Raw genomic sequence first — 16,360 nt, forward strand, 5'->3', positions numbered from 1 at the left:
TGAGCCCACGTTCTGACGTACAACCCAGAAGTGCTGCGCTGTTACACTACGAGAACTCACTCAGATGCCCACACAGAAGAAAATTAATAGTTAAATAAAGTCGTTTTTTTTGTTTTTTTGTGTCCGAAGATGAACGAAAGTCTTACAGGGTTGGAACAACATGAGGGTGAGTATCACTTTAACATTAACGAACAATGAGCAATATATATGATACAGTATATATTCATCTTTGTTAATGTTAGTTAATAAAAAATTGTTCATTGTTAGTTCATGTTAGCTCAAGTCCATTAAATAATACTAATTTAAGTTGAATATTGAATAATGCATTGGTAAATGTTAAAACTAACCCACTAACACCCAATAAGATGAAATAAATGATTTACAAAGTATTTTTCATTATTAGTACGTAAACTAATGCAGTTAACTAATGTTAACAAATCTTATTGTAAAAAATAGAAACAATTTTCACTCTTTTCACAGATTTCACAATTAAATGCAAAGAAACAGCAATTAACACATTGAATTAAGCTTGAAATTTTGAAGAAATAAGACTGATATTATAATTTCTTGTAAAACATGGTCTAATAATCTGTTTAATTTACAACTTTGATAAACAATTTTCTACGGTGTAGCTGAATGGAAAATAAAGACCAGCATATTGGTTTTGAATGAGCAACTGATGACAGAACAGTACTTTATAGCACCTCTGGGATTTGTAATTCTGCAATCGTGACTGTAAAAGCAAGTACTGCACTATAAGAGCGTGTCCTTCCAGCAGCAGAAAGAGAGAGAGAACTGTACAGTAATGAAGCAGATCTGTGCGAGAGCAGCACAGCTGTGAAGGAGAGAGAGCGCTGAGACAAATAAACCCATTACAATCCAATGTCTCTCTCTCAAGTCTGTCGGTTCCTGGCTGTCCTCTCGCTCTGCATTACGTAATGTCATCTGACAGTCTAAGCACCTCATGATCACATGACCACAGCTGGGAGAGCCAGAGTGATTTTCTCATGCCACACACTCTGCACTATCGCCACATAAATCCTTCAACACTCTCCCTCTTTCTGTCTCTCCTTCTGTCCTTCTGTAAATCTCTTATCCCGCCACCCTTTATCTAGTTCCCAGCTCTTATTTTTTCCATGCATTCATGTGCACACTAACACACACACACACACACGCGCAAACACACACAAAGACTGGGCCGGCTGAATTCTCTGTATTGCCGCTCGCTTGCATCAGAACATGACCGTGATGGCAGGGCGTCTGTTAACTATGGGTCATTATCCACAGACACACATGGCTACTGCCGCCATATTAGGCGTTATGATTTCTCTCATTCATATACTGTATGTACCAGAGGACCCTCTCTGCCCTATACAGTCTTTGCTTCTGCACAGTATCAGGAAAATCCAAGTGATTCAGGATGCAAAACTACACATTTTCAAAACTAAGTAGTCAGTGGAACGCCTAAATAAAGTGGACTGCCTGAATAAGGTGGACCAGACATGATGCAAACAGTCAAAAATCTGGATATGCAAGTCTCTGGCCCTTATTTTTGTCCAGAAAAAGCTGACAATTGGTGACAAGGACCTGTGAACTAATAACCCCATTCCTGATCTGTCTTCATGATTTTTAAGTGCCTCAGACTGATGGATGAACGTAGCTGGACTGCAGTAAAGTCTAGGCTACCTGGTTGGGGGTTTCTCGAAATCCACATCCACGCATCTCTCATAGGAGCCGATGAAGATCTCCAACCACAGTTTCAGATAGTCCGGGTCCTTCTACAAGTTTCAGAAAACAACAGAGAGAGAAAAAGGAATAAGTTAATCAGGCAAAGAATTATTCATTGAAATACAATACACTTATTCATTTGGCAGATGTAACTTTTATCCAAAGTTACTTGCATTGTATTCAGGTATAGCCTACATTTTATAAGTTCATGCATTCCTTGGGAATCCAACTCTTGACCTTGACTTACAGGAATGCATTAAGTTATCAACAGTTATCTAAGGTGTGTCCAAATTTTTGAGGTTAGTAGGTGGATTATATCAGGTGCAACACGAGACACCTGTCAGATAACAAACTGGCCTGACCGCATTTCAACAGGCACTGCCTACCTGGAACACGTTCCTACATACCAGAAAACAGAGTAGTTTGACCAAGAACAATGCTCCTTAGAAATGTCCACATACAAAACCTGTTCACCCCGTTCAGAATTAAATCTTGATCAACAGCCGACGGCAATCTAATGAATTTATGAAACGCGCCACGCTCTAATTGATGTGGCTGGAGTGTATCACGACTCAATGTGGCCGTTTGTGATGTCAATGCTTCAGCTGTGTTACACTCAGACATCCAGAACAGGAAATCATGCTCAAAAATTCCTCTCGGTGAGATCATCAGAACAGCTATGCAAGTCTATGCCAAAAAACAACTCGCAATAGCTGACCAATAAGACACATGGACAACACAGCAGCTTAAAGTCTGTTTCTGACTTTTCAAAACACAAAAAATTGAGAATATGAGAAAAGAAAGAATATGTGCATAATAAAAAAGCCTCATTCATTTGGGATCCAGAGGCAAGACACATATGTGTGGATGTGGCCAAAGGTGCACACCCTGTTTATTTAGAGCTCACGCCACAGAACGGACACTGCCTTGCCTTGCTCCTGATGCCCTCACCAGCTGAAGGGTGCGGGGCGATTCAGTCATTCTCCTACTCATGCAGGTCAAGTTCCTCTTTAAACGGCTTTTTCTTCCTAAAGCACTAAACATTAACTTTTATGCTGTATTGCACACCCTGGGGGAAACTATTTTGTTGTAACTTGCACACCTGAATGAGTCCTGCATGATAATATTGTTACTACTTGATTTGTTTAATCTTGTAAAATCAGTGTGTAGGCTAGATTACAGTTTAAAGCCGGCATGAAACAGAAGTTGCAATAGTCTTTTCTTCCCAGTTGTGACGAGTAAACAGCTTCTTGCAAGAACAAACATTAAGAGATGTCGCTGCAAGAGGGAGTGGAGGTTATTTTGATTATACATTGCATTATACACTGTAAAAAGTGATTCTGAGTTTTAGTCAGGTGGACAAGTAAAATCATGTCCTGTCAACTTGCAGTGTCTCACTACACAATAGGATGAGTTATAACAACCTCAACTTGAAGGGAAATTTAAAACTTATAATAACGTGTTCATATAACAACAAAACATAGGTTCTTTCAATTTTCTGCCTCATGCGCATGTGCCAGAATCTCTACGTCATGATGACGTACTATTTTAACGAATTTGCCCCAGACGCGCCATCGCCATTTTCTGCACGAGAGGACGAAATCCGCGAAATCACGACACGAGTTGCTGATGCGAGAAAAAAGAAGACGAAGGAGCTCTTATTTGAACGACTACAGATGGATTTTCATAGTAAGTATACCTTGTTCTTTCTTTCATGTAAAAATTAAGCTTGTTTCGTTTGCGCTCACCGACCGCGTATTGATTTCAGGCTATCACATTTGACAAACTAAGACAACTTGATAAGTAAGTTAACGTTAATCAGGAGCCACACGCACTGGCACGCACATTTTTGCTGTTGCACATTTTAGTGTTAGACACCGAGCTGCTGTCGAGACGTGACCAGAAAGAGAAGTCGTCTTTGACTTGTATAAGTTAATGTTGGTAAATAGATTTTAAAAAAAGTGTACATATAAGTTACTTTTTAGCATGTTCTTGATCGAATCTCATTATCGTTAGAAACACAGAATGATAACGTTAATGCCTGAAGCTCCGCCACCAGTCCATATTTATGTTTACCATTACGAATAAAAATAAAAATGCTTGATTTACTTATGTTATACGCCCAGTTGTTATTTTTTTCAAATGACACAGGCTAGCAAAATGTTTTTGAGCACATGCAAATGGTGCGTCTTCTGTAGGCCTATATATTGCCATGATTTTGTATTAATATAATGTCAACTTTTTGTAGTTCATAATCACATAATTAAACTTTTATGTCTATTGTGTTACCTGTGAAGCCCTGAAGAATCATGAATTTCAGGATTACGTTATTTATATAAAACATTTTCACATAATATAAGCTATATTTACAGCACTGCTCAATTTTATATTGACAGCAACATCATAAGTGTAACATTAAATACATCACCAGATATAGAAATAAAAAGTTTAATAAAAATTCTCATAATTGTATTTGGGAATTAAGATGTTTTAGGGCTGCACGATTATGACAAAAATCATAATTGTCGATTAGCCTATTCCCTTAAAATTGTAATGGGTGATTATTAATTACAAATTATTGAATGATATTTTGAATAGCCTAGCTTTATCACAGTGGTTCTCAACTCGTTTGCCCATGGCACCCACATTTTCCCATGGTAATTTTTTATGCCAATTATAATAAATTTATTTACGCAAAATTTGTAGACTCAAACAAGTACTGTTCCCCTTTACTTAACATAAACATAAATTGTAAGAATATGACTAATACTGATAAATAAACGCTTAACAAGGTTAAGCTATTTAATAGCAGTCACAAACTAGTTTGTTAATACAATGTTGGATTTACCACAGTCTTTTAAAAATAATATTTATTATTTTATACAAAGTTAATATCAGGCTATATACAAAGTGAACATAAATTGGCATTTTTGGGTTATGGAAACAACACTTACCATGGTAAATGCACAATGCTAACAAAAACTGTTAATACAACACGGAAACTGCTCCTGATTAATAGAATAAACATCATAATTACCTGCATGCAAATCCTTCTTAGCTAACACAACGTACTGGTAGTAACATGTGGTATTTTACTTTTATTTTGTGACTTTCTAATTTACAACGTATCGACGTTGCATGCTCATAGTTTCTTTTGTGCTTTATATGTATTGAAGTGATAGATACGTGATTTTTTTCCCCAAACCACTTCAGTGGAAATCCCGCCCTGCAGCCGATTCTAAAGTTTTCATTGGTCATGTCAATCACTGTACTGATTGCCTACACCAAACACTGATCCCTAAACCTACCCGTCACTGTTACCTCAACCAATGAAATCGGCTGCAGGGCGGGATTTCCGCTGAAGTGGTTTGGGGCAAAAAATCACGCAAGTGATACACAGGGTGCAATTAAAGAGTGTGTGCTACTAGCGCAGTATAACTGCTGCAAGGGGAGAGACTTTTTATTTCAGTGTACACTTGCATCACTGGTAGATCCTATTGTGCTGCGTTCTTGTTTGAACAATTACGTTATCGTGGCATCCGTAATCGCAATTAGATATTTGAATAGTTGTGCAGCCCTATGTTCAGTGAATATTTCTGTATGTAACATGTATGTGTACTTGGATGGAGTTTTACTGTTTTATTTTTTTATTTGCAGGATCAGTATAGTGCAAGCAGAGTGGAAGCAGAAATCAATGAGGTGGTGTTGCAAGATTTGCAGATTTTCCTCGCCCAACCAGCGTGCCCTAATCACACACTACAAGCTTAAACACTTTCATCAGGCAAGTCACTGTCCACTCCCATGCATCTATAAAGATTGTGTATGCACATTTAGGAGTGAACTGTCTCTGAAGAAGCATTTAACCTGCAAACATAGTCAATGTCTTCAAGCGTCCTCAAAATTGCTTAAAGCAACATCAAATGTGAACTGTGACCTGTGTAATTTTTCAGAGGCTTGCAGTATTTCACAGTATTTTGCTCATCTTACAAGACACATTAAAAAGAGAGAGTCAGTGAGGTGTCCCTTTCAAAACTGTAATTTACACCGTAAACCTGTGTTGTTCACTCAGCTGCGCATAATAGCACCGAATTAATAAAAAAAACTATATATTGACCCGCGTTATTTTCTATCATGCGTCATGCACGTTTGTGATGACGTAATAACGCACCAGGGTTCGATAGAATCCAGTTGAGTGTGAAACCAGACCAACGCTGCGGGGGTCGCCAGGAACATTTGCGCTTGGGCTCGGAGTCCAGACCACAGCGATCGAGCCCAGTGTGAAAGCACCCTTAGACACTCCTGGTTTAAGTGACATGAGCTGGTTACATCTACTATTAAATCTTATTTTGGTGCTGAACAAAAAGGTAACAAACAACTGTTGTTGTACCACATCACTGGTGATTTATTTACAACAAAAGTATACAAAAAGTACATATTTGAAATTAATGTTTCTATTTTTCAAGACAGAGGGAGGGGGTGAAAGGATAAATGAAAAGAAAAACAAAGGATTGAACCAATAAAGCAGGTACTTTAACCATTCTATATTTTACAGACAACAAACCAAAGGATGAGGACCGCAGCATTGCTTGGCCTGCCATGGTACATGCGAGAGACTCCTTCAAAATTCATGAAGATGTGCGAGGTATGCTGAAACCTTTAAAGCAAAACAAGGGAAAATTGAACATTAGATCTCTTAATTTGCAGGGGTCTGGGGACTTTAAATTGCTTGTGAAATTGGTTTTAAGTAATAGTACCTTAATTTTGTTTTCTTTCTACAAAGCCCAGTGACCGAGAAGAGGATGTGATCAAGGGTGTGGTGATCGGAATCCTAGTGGTCGTGGAAAATGTGTTGGAGCCTCTCCCAGAATTCTACAATGATGTTGCCCTGGTGATTGAGGAAGAAGTGGTGATGCGTCACCTGAGTGACATACCTAATGCTTTTCTGAACCTGATGGGCCTTGTGTACGCATTAAACCTTGACTACCCAAAGGAATTAAAATTCACTTTTGAAGTGATACAGCGCCTGTTCATTGGAGTTGGATCAGACTCTTGCACCGCTAGAATTCACTCTTTGAAGAGCAAGTTGCTGAGATAAGACAAACTATTTTCTCCTTCTTGCTACTATTAGCACTTACACTGTTTTAAAGTTTAAGACCATTGTTATTTTAGACTCATTGTTTTAAGTGTAACATTGGTATTCTTTAATTTTTTTCAAACAGACTGTTTTCTTGTTACCTTGTCCTGCTTCCTCTTTCCTTATCATGTCCGACGTTTGATTGGGAATTGAAGACACTGTTTTATTTGAAGTTGTTAAACACACCTTATAGTAAATTCTTCATGTACACTTGTTCCTGTAAGGAAAATATCTGATAATGACAAGGAGTGTTATTTGTACTATTTTGGCTCTAAAATGGGTCTGTGCATAGAGAAGTTCGCACGTGTTTCTGTGAGCTGTATATTTTAACATTGGTATTTTAGAATTTTTTTCAAACAGACTGTTTTCTTGTTTCCTTGTCCTGCTTCTCTTTCCTTGTCATGTCCGACGTTTGATTGGGAATTGAAGACACTGTTTTATTTGAAGTAGTTAAACACAGCTTATAGTGAATTCTTCATGTACACTTGTTCCTGCTATGAAAATATCTGATAATGACAAGGAGAGTTATTTGTACTACTATCTTTTTCTTGTGATGTTTTCATATCTTTGCAAGTCAAGTCTGTTTTTGGGTGCAGTGCATCCGTTTAAAAAATAAATGCTGAGAGTTTAAATTTTGCAGTTGTGTTGATTTCATAAAAAAATCTGGTTCCGGGTAGATATCTAGAACTTATTGTCAAAGCAAGCAATGAAGTCTAGTAAACTCAAAAAGTTAAGTTGTGATGTTGAGGACAAATGACTATTTTGTGTCAATTAGACTTGGTTAATAGTTGTGAAAACATGAAAAATTAAGTTCAACCAATATGTTTTTAAGTTTACTTAACAAAAAAATCCAAATGCTTATTAATTGATATGGTAAGTTGGCCCAATTTACAGCAAGTTATTTCAACAAATACATATAAGTTGAGTTAACTTAACTCCTAATGTTGGCTAAACTTAACTGAGTCAATGCAACAAGATGACTTGACCAAGTCAAGTTGTGTCAACAAATCATTTTTTACAGTGTAGATTACAAGGCAAATTAACTTAAAGTCCCCCTGTAGTCAATAATTTTATCCCTTAAAACTCATCTTTGATCACCAAAATGACATGTTAAAGTGTTTTTACCTTAAAAAAATATTCATGCCTTAAAATAGCTTGAATGTAACTACACCCTTACTTCATTTAGTATACACGGTGATCTATGCATATCTATGAATATGCAAATTAGTCCAGTTTGCACTCACCCACTCGTTGACAATCACACGTTGACCTGATTATCGTTAACAATATATCGTGTCACAATATTGCAATCCAAAGTGCAACAATATGTATCGTGGATAGTGACAATATGTATGTGGATAGTTCACCCAAAATAAAAATGACTGTGTGTGAGAAAAAATTCAAGTTTTCAGAGTTTTAGTGTCAGTACTACATTACAATACTATATATAATGTTGAATATAATGTATAATAATGCAATGGGGGAATATGTATGTCTTCTGATAATGCCAAATGTCTTATGTTACCAGTATAAAGTGGCCTACATTTCTAGTCAGTGACAGTGCAAGTATATCCGTCATCATCATGAAATATTTTTTTATTCTGGTGTCACTATTGTCCTGTGCATTGGGTTACCAGCACCAAGTCCATGCCTATTCATTTCCACACCCAATGCAATATAAACATTTTTATTATCCTTTTACCGTATGTCTTGGAGTATCGAAATAATATCGTTTCGTGATATGAATCGAATTAGGGCTGCACGATATTGGGAAAAAATTACATTGCGATATTTTATTTTTCTGCGATATATATTGCGATATGAAAACAATTTCACCCAATGACTTAAATAGCTTTCTTTGGAAAGAATGAATCATCTGAATGACTGGGGTGATTTTGTAAAGGAGTAAATCTGCATAGATTCTATTAACTAATGTAGTTAACTAGAGTTTAATAAATGGAACCTTATTGTAAAGTGTTTCCGATTTGTTATATCTCGTGAGTTCAGTGTTGGACAGATAAGTTGTTTTAACCATTCATTAAAGTGAATCGGTTCAAATGAATCATTAGTTCGCGAATTGGAGGTGTCATTAACGGACCACGGCACACGTTGTGTGATTATCCCGGCAGTTAGGACATCGCACAAGATTGGTCTCAACACAGAAAACATTTCATCACTGGATAGATTTTTTTTGTTTTGTTTATTGAAAGTGTGGTTTATCTGAATGTGTGGAACGCTTTTCAGAGAATATTTTTTTTTAGCACAATTCACAACCAGCGGTAGTTCAGTAAAAAAATATATCCGAATGCTTCACCTGAAACTTCGGTCTTCCGACCTTTTACCATTGTGTATTCTCAAAGATATTCAGTCAACTCAATTCATTAATATGCGCGAGGGAGGGTGAGAGAGCAAGACAGTTTGAAAACGGTGAGAGTGCGCGCGCGACCGGGGCTCTCTCTCTCTGCTCGTTCTCTCAGTTTTGCGCAGCAGTCAGTCATCTATCACTCACCGGTCAAATAAGGCTTTGGCGGGACAAAAATACGCTTTGGCGGTCGCCAAAAATTGTTCAATGGAGGAAGGGCATTCTGACTTTATTTTGAATTCTCGTGTTCGTTCAAGCTCAGAAATAAGAGAAAGACCACTGATCTGCCCGGCTCACAGAAAACCACGCGCAAGTTCCAGTCTTCTTACGCTTGATGTTTAAACTGACAGGACTTAAAAACACATGCAAATGATAAACTTTCACAATATGATGGTTAAACTTTGCAATTAATCCGGAGCTGCTGGCCCGTACAGATCATGAATCACGGATCAACTACTGTACGATTTAGGCCTACATCGCAACATCCTGCGATGTGACTATCGTGGATGCGCACATCGCGATATCGATGCTAAAACGACACATCGTGCAGCCCTAAATCGAATCGTGACATGCGGTTATCGTTACACCCTTAGTTACAACAGTTTGTGACGTCAGAAACACCAGCGATTTCACCAAGTTTTTTTGAGACTGTCTTTGGTTCACTGCAGTTTTAGGAAAAAATACTCAGCAATGGTGTTGAATTATGAATTTGTACATGGTTTGTCTTAAAAACACCACATATAAACAATATTAAAACCTTGATTTTCACCACAGGGGAACTTGTGCATAAAAATAAATAATGATGTGCATGGATAAATCGCTTATAATAAACTGCAATATCCCATAGAAAAATAAGAATTGTCAATTTTGATTTCATGGTAACTTTAAAAACTGTAACTTCCGCATCTGATAAATGACTACTTAGTACTAACAGTCTCATCCCTAAGGCTTCTTTCAGAAATGGTTATGTATTCATAGACTGGGCAATCCAAACCCTCTCTAATGCCAGGCATATGACCTACAGCCACCACACTGAGCTCACTCTAATCACATGGCCTAGACATCCTGTCCATTTGACATGCCATAATAATTTGATTCTAGGATGCAGGATATTCTCTCTCCTGTTAACATTTCTATATCTGTTATCCTCTCTTTCAAAAAATAACATGCTCAAGCTTGAGATGTTGAACATTTCCACAGAAAATAACGCTGCCTCACCCCTCAATTTGTAAAAACATGCATTTACAAGCCTAGCAAGCGACCAAGCAAAAGTTTAAACCTTTCAACCCTTACTCGCAGACAGCAGCCTTCTAAAGGCATTCTCCATGAAGGATGCATATTGCCTTCGTATCTATATAGTATTCTAATATCTTACATGTTCATTTCGGTAGTCAAATAATCTTTCACAACAGGAACTCGAGTTCCTGTGAGGATCGTATAGGGATTGTTACCATGGTGAGGAAAGAGGGTATTTTGAGTGAGACAGCACAGAATTTTTTTCCACTCTCTCTCTCTCTCTCTCTCTCTCTCTCTCACGTTTTCCTCTTTCTCACCCCACTATCTCGGTTTTCTTACTTTTCTCTCACACTTAATTTTGAATCGCTAATCGCTGTCCTTATCTCTTCTCCCTCTCTCTTGCCGTGTGTGTGTGTGTGTGTGTGTGTGTGTGTGTGTGTGTGTGTGTGTGTGTGGCAGTGCCCTCTGAACCTGCAATCCAGACGAGATGGCGAAAGGATAACATGGCAAAAGAAAGCAGCCAAGATGATTTATGGAGCTCATGATCTACAGGCGGATTCAATTGATCAACAAACATCTGCTTTATGAGCAACAGCACAGGTGTGTAGAAGTTCTGACCTGATCTCAGAGAGGTTAGACAACAAGTGGAAGAGAATCATAATTGTGCCTCTTTAAATAGGACTAATGGGTGAGTATTGTACGTGTGTGTACGTATATAAATAGTGCACTGCCCTGTATAAGCCGTTTATAGTCATCACTGAAGGACAAGCGCTGATAATCACTGGTCTTAACTGGGTCAAAGGTCAGCACTCAAGTAGCTCCGTCCCATTCACAAGACAACTGCTGCAGTCACACTGTGTGTTCAGTGGCTCTGTGCAGTCTATCATTACCTCAAAGGGGGCGCGTGTGTGTGTGTGTGTGTGTGTGTGTGTGTGTGTGTGTGTGTGTGTGTGTGTGTGTGTGTGTGTGTGTGTAGTCTATCATTACCTCAGAGGGGGGGTGTGTGTGTTTGTGTGTTCATGGGATCACAACTGTAACCAGGAAACACAAAGACCAGCTTCTGTTAAACTGCTCGAGTAAACAGACCACATGAAAAGAGTGCACTTTCATCATGCATGCTTCATTCAGTTTCAGTCCGTCCGGTTCTTCCTTCAATTGTTTTCAACTCTGTCTCATTCACTCGTCCGTCATGTCGACATTTGTCCATCTGGCATTCTTGTCATTCAGGCAGACAGCAAAGAGGCAAAATCCCATGCAACCACCAACGCTGATCATGGAGACTAACCCAATTTGGACAATAATTGTTTTTATGGGGTTGTAATGCCATTTTATTATTTACAGGAGCTAGCTGCCAATTTTATTACTGTCTGAAATGGAAACAACAGTGCTTTGATTCTCCCACACAGCCCAAGAGAAAATAACCTGATCCAAATGACCTGCTGGTTTCTGACTAACTGGATTGAATTGAACTCCTGTCTGATTTTCCAGTAAATGTTCGTTTTCTTCAGAACTGGGTGAGATTATTGATTTCCTCTGTTGCTATGTATGTTCTCTATGTTTTGTGAACAGATGAAACAGAACATACAGTATAGAGGCTGAGCAGGTTGGGCTCCAAACACATGTCCCAGAATGCACAGCAAAAGCCGCTGTATTAATGTCTTTCAACATGCATAATGTAAATCCTACAGACGTATAAAAGTTATCATTAGGCTGCATTAGCGTACTTAATTGGAAATGTCACTTCACGCTGCGTTCTGAAGATCACAGGCTGGTTAATGCATGAGAGCAGAAACCATAAACAAAAGCAAAGGTCATTTCTGCAGCAAACAAAACCACACTGGACTTGTGACTATCAGCTCATGAGGGAAATCATGTTAAGGACGAGCTGGCGGGTTGAACATCTCACCGTGAGAGCGCCAAGACTGCAACTATTTGTGTAAAAACTGAAACAAAACTGTTGTTCACAGAATATTATGGCAGCTTGTGTCTGCCAATAATCAAATAAATAAATAATTGCAACTTTATCTCACAATTCCGGGTTTATATCGCATTATTCTGAGTTTATATCGCATAATTCTGACTTTTTTTTTCAGAATTATGGGAAATAAAGTCAGAACTGCGATATATAGACTCACAATTGCGAGAAAAAAGTCTGAATTGCGAGTTTACATATCTTGCAATACATATCTTCTCGTAATTCTGAAAAAAAGTCAGAATTATGCAATATAAACTCGGAATTATGAGAAATTTGCAATTATTTATTTATTTATTCATTTTACTCGTCATGCGTCGGGTCAGAGGTCACTCGTCATGCATCGGGTCATGCGTCGGGTCAGAGGTCACTCCTCATGCATCGGGTCAGAGGTCACTCCTCATGCATCGGGTCAGAGGTCACTCGTCATGCGTCGGGTCAGAGGTCACTCGTCGTGCGTCGGGTCAGAGGTCACTCGTCGTGCGTCGGGTCAGAGGTCACTCGTCATGCGTCGGGTCAGAGGTCACTTCTCATGCATCGGGACATGCGTCGGGTCAGAGGTCACTCGTCATGCATCAGGTCAGAGGTCACTCGTAATGCGTCGGGTCAGAGGTCACTCGTCATGCGTCGGGTCAGAGGTCACTCGTCATGCGTCGAGGTCAGAGGTCACTCGTCATGCGTCGGGTCAGAGGTCACTCGTCATGCATCGGGTCAGAGGTCACTCGTCATGCGTCGGGTCAGAGGTCACTCGTCATGCGTCGGGTCAGAGGTCACTCGACGTGCGTCGGGTCAGATGTCACTCGTCATGCGTCGGGTCAGAGGTCACTCGTCATGCGTCGGGTCAGAGGTCACTCGTCATGCGTCGGGTCAGAGGTCACTCTTCCGCCGGAACTAGTCTTGCGTACGGCTGTTACCGGAAGCCAGTCATTATGGTTTATAAAGTTATCAATATGGATATTTTTCTAACAAAAACACATGGCTTTGCTTCAGAAGGCCTTTATTAACCCCTAGAGTCGTATGGATTACTTCTATGATGGATGGATGCGCTTATTTGCCTTCAAAAACTCAGCTAGCATTCACTCCCATTATAAAGCTTGGAATAGCCGGGATATTATTAAATATACCTCTGATTGTGTTTGGCTGAAAGTAGAAAGTCATATTCACCTAGGATGGCTTGAGGGTTTCATTTTTGGGTGAACTAACCCTTTAGCTTTAGGAACGAGTGTCACAAATTAGTCTTCGCTACAATTACTAATGATACTTCCATTGGATGGCTGTTATTTCAGTTTTATTTATGTATAAGTTTCTGTCCCTATTCAAATAAACCATAAATAAAAATAAATAAATAAATCATTTAAAACCTGATTGATCATTGAAACATGACTTACGTAATATAGATCACGTGCACTGCACATAGCTTATTCCAGCTGTTTTATCCCTTTACCCTTTTAGTCCTAAATCACACGCCCGCTGCCACAACCGAAGGCTAAAGTTGAGATTTGGAAATCTTATATATTTATAATTCCTGAGTCCCTGTGGACAGCAGCGGCTCTGAGAGGCTCAGGGTCTAATCACTGAATTACGCTGACATGACAGACCCACAAGACACTGCTGACAACTGCAGACACTCCTGAGGAAGCAAAATGTCCTCTCTTGTAGAAATGATAACACTCTGGAAAATGTGTTATTATTACATTTGTTCTGGATCATTATTATGGTGTTAAACGTCCTGTAAAGCGGCCTAGCGTTGTCGCAGTCTGATGATCACAACAGTCTCAATAACAACAAGGATCTGACAATACGAGCGGGGCGCTAACAATTAAAGAACTGAACTCGCAACACAAAACACAAAGACAAGGAAGTGTGATATTGTGTTTAACTACTCGCCAAAGATCAGTCTGTAGCTAAACAGTGATGATATTGTTACAACTAAAATTATTACAAATCTGCAATTAAAATAAAGCTGAAATAAAGTAAAATATAAATATTAGATGAAACACTTCAACCCAAAAAAAATGAAAAGGAAATTTGAAGAAATTTTGCCTTAGTAAATAATTGAATTAATTAAGCTCGAGTTGGAGTGCTAAGATTACAAAATCTGAAATAAAGCTAGAAATATTTTTAAATAATAATAATAATACAACATGAAAACTGAACATTTTAAATTAAAAATTGTATAATAATGTATAAATAATAGTAAAATAACACTCACGCGATATTGCAAACACAATCTCAAGGGTGAAAAAGTAGATGACGTTATGCACATGCGTGTTACTTGTTCAGTCTATAGGCGCAAAGTTTTTCTTTACAAAGTGACATCGCCAACTACTGGCCTGGCATGAATAATACAGCGGTTTTAATCGTTTTTCGCAGATCAGTGTGAACGGAGATCGTTTTGACAACATTATCGCCTGTACGCGAAGGACGCAAAGGAAAAACTTTTCCATTTAAAGAACAGCGTTGTCATGTATATGTACCCAAAGAGATGGTGACAATTTCGGAGGACGTCCAAATTATCTAGTCTAGTAATTTTCTAAGTAGATATAAGGACTTTTAAAGATAAAATGTGTAGTTTCTGAAACCACAAACCAAAATGGAATTATGTTTTAAAAACAGATTGCCTGGACACTCCCCCTGAACACTGCCATTGGTTAGTCAAACAATTAGCCCCGCCCCCAAACTAACAGTACTGGTTGAGCCAATGTTGCACAAACAAACAATGTCACTTTTGGGGTAAACAGCCATATTAAAGGTTTAGTTTTTTCTATATTAAACAGGGATCAGAGAAAGTATTACATAATGCGTAACATATTTTTTCTTCAACCCAAGTGAAATTCATCTGGGGTCAAGGAGGAAGAATAACCAGAACACAATCCGACACTATACACTGAATTATTTTGAGTTAAGTCTGATAACATGACATCACAGAGGGAGTTGGTCGAATCTCCATCAATGACCAGATGGACTGAACATTCACAACCACCTGGGGTCAATGGATCTCTCCAGAGGGCATGCAGATGTCATGACGTTCACATACTGTATAAAACACAGTGTACCAGCCACAAGCACTGCGCAAGATATAAATAAATAAAACAGCGCTCCTTCTTATGTGCAAAGGGATTATTTGGTCATGCTTAGTGAAGCAATCTACATTTGCATGAGAAATGAAGAGCATTAACTCTGTGAAAGTGCATCCACTGCGAGCTGTTTACCTTATTGCAGTACAGCATCCAAACCTCATACAGTCTCTCGGTCGATGCCATTCTGGACTGCAAGCTGTGAGCATGTAGGCAGAAACCTTCCTGATGATAACGTGATCAATATTCCCGAGTCCTCATGGTGTTAAAATCCTGGCGAGAGGAGTTTTCCCAAAAACCACATTCGCTCTTGGATCACAAATCCCACCAATGGGTGAATAGTAGTCTGTGTTAATCCAGGGTGACAGATCGTGTAATTTCCTCTGTGCACGGAGAAATCACATCCATCATGTGAACGATACGAATCCCAGATGGCTTGGACTTGTGCTTTCCGGGCACTTTTCCACCGGCAGCTTTCTGATATTCCAAAAATTCCTCTGCTCTTCCAAGCCCTGTCAACAAATAGAGCAAACATTATAAACAGCCCTGTGTTTAGATGCTGCATGAATGCATTGCAATTCCCAAAAGCACACTGTTATCCATGGCATGCAACATGGATAACAGTCAATTTGCAATGCATGACTCTGAGAGGAGGAAAAAATATCCCAAAATAAACAGAGACCCATGACATCATCTCAAGCCAACTCAACATGTTCACAGAGCCAACATTATATTCCTGACTTTGAAAGAGCAAGTCATGTAAACTATTTTTTAACTCCAGCATTGACAATATCAGAGAATATTATATTTGTACACTTATTATTTATATATAACTAAAATTATGCACAAAG

General features: G+C 38.7%; 2 protein-coding genes across 11 annotated transcripts in view; one reads left to right on the top strand and one right to left on the bottom strand.

Moving 5' to 3' along the window:
- Window positions 1-16,360, bottom strand: part of nbeal1 (neurobeachin-like 1) — a 70,139-nt gene that overhangs the window by 53,127 nt on the left and 652 nt on the right. For all 10 annotated transcript variants that reach the window (XM_077199761.1, XM_077199760.1, XM_077199756.1 and 7 more), the window contains exons 2-3: window positions 15,645-16,021; window positions 1,687-1,778 (exon numbers count right to left, since the gene is read on the bottom strand). In XM_077199761.1, coding sequence (XP_077055876.1) covers window positions 1,687-1,778; window positions 15,645-15,695 — 143 coding nt within the window. In that variant the 5' untranslated portion in view covers window positions 15,696-16,021. The remainder of the gene's footprint in view (window positions 1-1,686; window positions 1,779-15,644; window positions 16,022-16,360) is intronic.
- Window positions 6,284-7,494, top strand: LOC143707074 (uncharacterized). The gene is made up of 2 exons (XM_077199762.1): window positions 6,284-6,370; window positions 6,509-7,494. Exons 1-2 carry the CDS (start codon window positions 6,296-6,298, stop codon window positions 6,821-6,823), a joined length of 390 nt encoding a protein of 129 aa, XP_077055877.1. The 5' UTR covers window positions 6,284-6,295; the 3' UTR covers window positions 6,824-7,494.

Source organism: Siphateles boraxobius, unplaced genomic scaffold (assembly GCF_051911475.1).
Source record: "Siphateles boraxobius isolate OS27281-9 unplaced genomic scaffold, OSU_SipBor_1 41, whole genome shotgun sequence".
Lineage (NCBI taxonomy): Eukaryota > Metazoa > Chordata > Actinopteri > Cypriniformes > Leuciscidae > Siphateles > Siphateles boraxobius.

Bases quoted from the DNA above. Each gene is read 5' to 3' on its own strand.
- LOC143707074 (XM_077199762.1), top strand. From the start codon at position 6,296: ATGAGGACCGCAGCATTGCTTGGCCTGCCATGGTACATGCGAGAGACT. The intron at 6,371-6,508 runs GTATGCTGAAAC...CTTTCTACAAAG, and splicing joins AATTCATGAAGATGTGCGAG to CCCAGTGACCGAGAAGAGGA.